We start from the raw sequence: 7,768 nt of genomic DNA, 5'->3' as shown, positions 1-7,768 counted from the left end.
GGAATGGAAGAGTAGCACTACTGGTTCATGTGGTAGACCAAAGGAAGTTTCATGAAATTGGACAAAAAAAAAAAAAGGATGGTTGAAACTTTGAAGCTTATCAAGTGGGCAGTGGCGAGAACATTTTAAAAAGAAAAAGTCGTAAGGGTTGGTGGCGGTTTTACTGCGTTGAAGGTAAAATGAAAAGAATACAATAGAACTTGATTTGGGTTGAATTGTCTTGGGATATGTGTGGTATTTTGTTATTTGTTGAGAATATTTGTTTGATTTTTTTTACTGATGAGATTTTGGGTATTTTATCTATTTATATTTACCTCATCATATTGCTTAGTAATATAAATTTTTAAATAAAATATACATTTTTTCATATTAATTTCTTAACTAAAGAACATATTGCTTAATAATATAAATTTTATATGTTTATGGTGTTCTTTCGTTTAGTTTTTCTTCAAGTCATAGAAATTGGTTGTTGGGTTTCCGTCTTTCATTCTTATTTTTGGTCAATTTTTGTTTTATTAATGTTTTTGAATTTAGGGATTTCAGGTTGCATGTAATTGATTTTTGCTTTTGTTCCTCATTGTGATTTTTTTATTGGTTCCTCATAATTGATTGTATGTTTTTTGTTTTATTTTGTTTAATTATTATTATTAATTTTGAAGATATTTTATTTATGTTAATGTTCAAGGTATCTTGAACAGGAGACTATGCAGAGCATGATTTGTTAGAAAGGAAAAAAAAAAGAAAAAGGAAAAGTTTAGACATAATAGTCAGGTGTTTTCTTTTTTTTTTTTTGTGAGTTTTGAGATTAAATTCTTTATTTAGTTTTATTCTCTTTTTAATTTTTTGTTATTCTTTCTTAATGTTTTATTTCTTTACTCATAATATTTACAATTTTGCCTTTTTTTTTAGAAAAATTGTCATACAAGTAAACATTAACTACCTATTGTTGTTATTTTTTTTATGTATGAATTTTTTTGTTTTTGAAGTTGATCTGGTTTTTAGATTAATATCTTAGAACGCGATTGATTATTGTTGCTTTATTTTATTGTGCAATCTTGGTTTTTAAAAGTTTAAGATAACTTCCAATTATAATTGTTTCAAAGGTATTTGATATATTGTTCTTATTTTATTTCTTAATTTCTTGATTTTTTATTTGTTCAAGTTTTTATTATTTGGGTTCTTTGTTTTTTTTTTATTCTTATAATGTTGTTGCTTCCATACAAACATTAGAAGTCTTTCATCTAAGTTTTTAAATTCTTTTTTTGGTTTATATTTTATATGATTAGGTGTATGGTTATACTTTTCTATTGTAGACAATAATCTACTTGCACTTTTACTCAAGTTATATCAATTATTGATTTCTTTTATCTATTATTCATCTTATCTCATATATATCATATAAGCTTATTTTTAATTATCTTTTGAATAATAATATGTCCTTTATTAGAAATATATTTCTTAATTTACATTTTTGTCATTATTATTTTGCTATGAGTTTATCCTTCAACTCATTTGATATATTTTTTAATTACTTTCTAAATATTCAAAAATATCATAGATAAGTGTATTTTTACAAGATATAATATTAGTCAATCATTCACTTTATAATTGTATATTATTGAAACTATATTGATAAAATATTATCAAGTTGCAGATATAGTGAGTTTTGAGATTTGTTTAGGTTTTCTTTTTTTTTTAAATTTTTTATTATTAATGTTTTATTTCTTTGTTGATTACAATTACAACTTTATCCTCTTTTTAGAAAAAAATTGTCATAAAAGTAAATATGAACTATCCATGGTTTTTTTTATGCATAAATTTTTTTGTTTCTTAAATTGATGTGGTTTTTGGATTAGTTTTCTGAAATGCAATTGATAAGTATTGTTTTAATTTTATAAGGGTTTTTTTGTTTTTCTTTCTAGAATTGTTTGTCTCTTTCTTTTTTAGTTTTTCTGCTCTAGTTTTTCTCTTCATCCCTTTCTTCCTCATTTTCTTTGTTTTTCTTCTTCTATTTCCTTTTATTTTCTCAACTTATTTATCTTTCAAACCAAATCTCTAATTTTTTTACTATATTTGTTATGTTTGTTCTCACTTTAAACTTTTTTATGCAACTAATTTATATATATTTAATTTTTCAACTTACTTTATTTTTAATACGAGAAATAGTACCATTTGTGAATTTTGATGTGTGTTCTCAATATGGTAGTAGTCTCCAAGTTAACTCGACAGATAGCCATCAAAATATCTATTGATTTTTGGACATTTATCTTTATAAATTACAATGTAATTTCATATTTGTATATAATACATTGGTTCACAATTTGTTTTTAAACAATTATCTTTATTATTAATGTAAATTAATTTTATATTTTATTCATACATCAAATGATTGTGTCCTAAACATATAGTACGGGTTACACTCTAGTTATAGTAAAATGTGTTTTTTTTTTAGAAATATATATATATATATATATGTATATATCAATATCATCCGAACATTTGACTTATTAATTAGTACATAATTTTTATCTAAAGATTAAGGTTTGAATCCCCTTACTCAATTAAAAAAAAATACATATATGTCAATATCAAAATTTCTATAGTACCCTTAAAATAATTTTCACTTATAACCACAATTGTACATATCAAATAAATGACACAATGGATGGATTTAATGGGACGAAAGTTTGCGATTGGATTGTAATATTTTTTGGTTAAGATTGAAATGCAAATTATCCGATCTAAGGGTGATGGTGGTAGTATTAGTATTAACTTATTCATTATCCATTTTTCCCTCAATGGGAAAACAAATCCCACTTTTTCTTTATTTACACTAAAGAAAACAACCTCATTAATTTGGCCATTGTGTACAGCTACTTTTCTCACATTGGCAAGATGCTTCCCATTTTGATTTGCACTCTTTCGCACTTTGCATGGTATTTTGCATTGTTGGAAAATTGTAATTAAAAACAAAAGAGCAAACGGAATTGGTTGGCTTTGCCATGAAAGGAAGAGATTTTCCATAATTAGGACAAAACGATTAGCAATGAATTTTACTGCAACCACCTAACTTAACCCTGGTTTATTCTCCACTGCTATATGAAATGTTGTAGTCAGACATCGTGTTTGTTTTTTTTTTTTTTAAAGTGATTCTATTACCACTAAATCATCAAGTCTCAAAATTCATAGCTTTTTGTTAGACTTCAACTAAGATAAAGCGTCTACCTTGTAAAAGTCTTGTCTTAATCTTTTAACCATTCGAAAAGATGCCCAAGCGTTACTTTCTCAGCAACAACCACTAACAATAGTAAACAATAATAATTGTGTAATTGATACACCCACGATTCCCATTTATACTCATTAACGCTCTTGTCAGAGATAACTGTACTTAGCAAAAACCCTACATAAAATTACATTGAAATGTGAGGTTGGAGCAGCCAGGTCCCACCTTTCAATTGTTGTGGACCCCCAAAAATTATCATCGCCAGTTCTATAAATTGGACATTGCATTGAACAGTTTCAATAAAAGACTTAACAGGAAGAGAATTGGCAATATTACAGTCAAACAACAATGGTGGTGAAGGTTTATGGCCCAGCCTATGCTTCCCCAAAGCGTGTGCTCGTGTGTCTTATTGAAAAGGAGGTTGAGTTTGAGACTGTCCCGGTTGATTTGCTCAAAGGAGAGCACAAAGACCCTGAATACCTCAAGTTGCAGGTCAGTTGCTTTAACCTTTTCTTTCTTTTTTTTTTTTTTTAAATTTTAAGCAGAAACTGTTTAATCATGTTCCAATTCTCAGTGAAGATTATGTTGTTCATCTCTTCTTTCCTGCTGTTTGCAGCCTTTTGGAACAGTTCCTGTCACTCAAGATGGAGACTATACTTTATATGGTAATTAATCTCCGTTCTCTTACTTTTAAACTGAGAAGATACCTTCTCACGATTCTTCTTGAGGATCTTTGAGAAAATATAAGGGAAAAAAAGGGGCAGCAGGACAAATTTCTTCCCACTGTCTTATCTTCTATATTAACCAAATTATGCTTTAGACTAAAACCAGGACATATCAAAGGAAATTGATTAGAGCTGATCCTGAAGATAGAAAGTAAGTACTTTTGTTACAAATAATATGCCTGTAATAATTACATTTTGTTGTGATGTTTGGTAATTGTTTCCGGTCTTGTGTCTTTCCTATCTAATCTACTATGCATAAACAATTGAAGTAAATCTTTTACATGAAGATAGAAAAGAGGGAAGGAAACAGGTGGGTTCCCCTATCACTAACAATCACAGTTACTGGACAATTATAAGATTTTTACCATTATTTATAATAAAAGTGGTAGTCATGGAGAATTTCACTTGAACACTTGGGTCAAAATTTTACATATTATGTAATTGCAAGAATCTGATCAACCAAGCATAGCCTAAGCCTAACAAAAAGTATCGAGCAAGAGTTTAATTTGTGAGTGCTTACTTTTAATTTGTCTTTTTACTTTTTTTTTTTATAATTAAATGGCTTGATGAATTTTATAATGCGAGTTCTGTAGAATCCCGTGCCATCATGAGGTACTACGCAGAAAAGTACAAGTCACAGGGAACTGATCTGCTGGGGAAGACAGTCGAGGAAAGAGGTCTTGTTGAAAACTGGCTAGAGGTCGAGGCACAGAGCTACAACCCACCAATGTTCACCCTGACCGTTCAAATCATGCTTTCCTCCAAGTTGGGGTTGCCTCGTGATGAAAACTTGATCAAAGAGAGTGAGGAAAAGCTTGGCAAGGTGCTGGATATTTATGAGGAGAGGCTGTCAAAGAGCAAGTACTTAGCTGGTAATTTCTTCAGCCTCGCTGACCTTAGCCATTTGCCATTTACTCAGTACTTGGTGGATCATATGGGAAAGGAGTACATGATAAAGAGCAGGAAGCATGTTAGTGCTTGGTGGGATGATATTAGCAGCAGACCTTCCTGGCAAAAGGTTCTCCAGCTCTACGCTGCTCCTTTCAAGAATTGAAGCGATGGCGTTTCAGATGGGTCTTTTCAAATAATGTCTACTTTGTTTAGCAGTTGCTTTCAGGTCTTGCTTTACGTCTTATCTTATTATGTTGGTCGGCCATCCAATTAAATGGTTTGGAGTGTCTACTTTTATAATCACTGGTGCGTTGTCGGTGTGCTGCGTTCGGATGCATTAAATATATATATATTTTTAGTTTAGTTTACGATATCTAAAAAAATGACAATTTCATCGACATATAAAATTGTTAATGAATATTTTAGATATATAAAATATTTATTTAAAAACATAAGCATTGTATCTTTATCTATTTTGGTGACATTGGTGATGTGGCTGCCTTCATTCAAAATGAAAAGAATTCTTACTGTACAAATGTCGATAAATATTTTTACAATTTGTTGTACATGAAAATTGAATAAAAAGCTGGCACTTGAATGGTGGATATTTAACCATGTTTGTGCACGGTTGTTGCTTTCATACAAAAAAGAGAAAGCATTTTAATTTTCAATTGCTGAAATAACAAAAGGTAAACAAAATGTTTGTAGTACGCTTGAGGATATTTCACACTAGTTTCTTGAATGTTGAATTGCATTGCATGAACAACATTTTTGTTAGTATTTCATTTGATTATAAATGCTAACTTATCAAAAGGTAATAGTAATATACAAAGGCTTTAAAATGCTAAATTCTTGAAAAGTATGAAAAGACATATGTGTAAAATAGACATATTATATTTAAAATGTAATTTTAATAACACTTGTATATAGGAAAACAATAGTATCACTTAAATGGTTTGCAAAATTGCAATTATAAATATTTAGTAACTAAATGGTTAGGTTTTTGTCTACAAGTTCAAATTTTGAAGCTGAAGAACAATAAATGCATTTGACAACTCAATTGATTTGTGAAATTGTAATTGAACAATTGTAGTCTGTAAGCGAAAGCAAGCAATAAAACTAATTTGTAAAAGTAATCATGGCACGATAATATAAAATGCATATTGTATTTTGTAAAAAATAGTACAACAATATCAGCAAACAAAGAGTAGAATCTATAGAAAACAAAAACGTGATAACAAAGTAAAATAGAAGATGTCAAATATGTATAAATTAATAGAAGAAAGTAAATATCAAATCAAAATAAAAATGTGAGTAGCAACAAATCTATAAACTATAAATAGAGAATATAAACGTTAAAGCGAGAAAGAAGACAAATTTAATTAAATTGCTATGCATGTGTTTGAAGGATATTGATAAAGCAATTCATCGGTAGTTAAAGCTAATAAACAAATAGGAGTCGGATAATAGTTTTTTGAATTCCAAAAAAACTATTATAGCAAAGAAGAAACAATATATATTCAGGTATAATCTTTACTAACATTAATGTAGCAGACTCTTTCATAAAAAATATATAAGATATATATAGTACGTGTGTTATTGTATTTGATGGCAAAGTATGGCAATGATTGGAGTTTTAGAGAAATGTTTGACATCGTTGATTCTATATATTTTTTTGAATGTGATTAAATAAATGTGGAGGAATGAGTTGAAATTACCTAGTTTTTGTTTTCTTGGTTAGTGATTGTTCTCAAAGGCTGGTGGTGGGCTGTTTCTGAGATGTTGTTTCAAGGAAAAGCTCCCTCATAACGTGGTTGCTGGTCGGTGATGGTGGAAGGAGATGCTGAGACTGTTCGGGTGTGATTTGCAGAGGAATAAATATAATGGGCTTGTATCACTTGCACTGAGAGGCTATTCATGTTGGTTCTCATCACAGTCATACAGCTTGATATTTGCAATTCTTGTTTTGGTTGTGACTGGGGTGATACCTTTTGTGAATGTCCTTGTTTGATTATTCAATGATTTCACGGATCCATGCAGTGTCATTTGGTGGATGGTTTTCACAGTTGCAAGTTTAGTTGTTGTTGCCCTATAGTTTTTGTGTTGTTCGTACAAATGCTATGACCTCCATTTATCCAAAATCATCCTTCAACTCCAACTGTAAGCAGCATCTAGAAAAATAGAAAATACAAAGTTCATTTCATATTTGTAGGAGTTAGGAAGGCAAATTCAAAGACATAAAAGTTTGGAACATATTTAAAAACAATTAAAGCTACGTTAAAAATTTGTACTATCTTTATGTGATATCTGCTTTGGAACCTTAAACCCTAAATTTTAAACCAAAAACCATAAACATAATATCAATAGACATGATGGCAATAGAAGATGAAATTCAGCCCAAAAAAGGATAATTAAAACAATGAGAAATAAAAGAAAATGACAATAGCCCTCCAAAGCTACATAGCAAACAAGTGCACAAAGTGAATCAATTACTCTAAAAATGGAAGTCAAGAGCAAAGCGAAGGAAAAAAAAAAACTCATTTAGTACTAAGAATAAAGGACAAATTAATACAAAAACTGGTTATCCAAAAGGTTAGGATTAGATTTTTACCTATCAAGAAAGGTCACGCATAGGTGTTTGGGTGATGTCCATCTCAAAAGGTCAAAGTATGCTTGTCTAGTTGTTCACTTGTTATGAAGCTCCAATCATACATTCTTCAATCTTCCACAGAAGATAGAATCAAGTAAAATTCTTAAGAGCATAATGGTGAATTCCTAGCTTCTACATATATGTCAATCACATGAGAGACAAGTTTAAATAGAAAAAGAAAGGCATATCTTGTTGATTAACTTATAAGAGATTAATTTTCTTGTTGAGTTTTTCTTCATCCAACCCTTGTAGAACAGCTTAGTAGAAGGGACTAAAGAT

The 7,768-nt window shown here is 29.5% G+C and overlaps 1 protein-coding gene across 1 annotated transcript; it reads left to right on the top strand.

The window, feature by feature from the left end:
• Nucleotides 3,522-5,202, top strand: LOC18612216 (glutathione S-transferase F9). The gene is made up of 3 exons (XM_007048888.2): nt 3,522-3,715; nt 3,840-3,888; nt 4,542-5,202. The coding sequence occupies exons 1-3, from the start codon at nt 3,572-3,574 to the stop codon at nt 5,000-5,002; spliced, it is 654 nt and encodes a 217-aa protein (XP_007048950.1). The 5' UTR covers nt 3,522-3,571; the 3' UTR covers nt 5,003-5,202.

This window comes from Theobroma cacao, chromosome 1 (genome assembly GCF_000208745.1).
Source record: "Theobroma cacao cultivar B97-61/B2 chromosome 1, Criollo_cocoa_genome_V2, whole genome shotgun sequence".
Classification (NCBI taxonomy): domain Eukaryota; kingdom Viridiplantae; phylum Streptophyta; class Magnoliopsida; order Malvales; family Malvaceae; genus Theobroma; species Theobroma cacao.
Note: the sequence above shows the minus strand (reverse complement) of the source record. Positions and strands in the feature narration are given on the sequence as shown.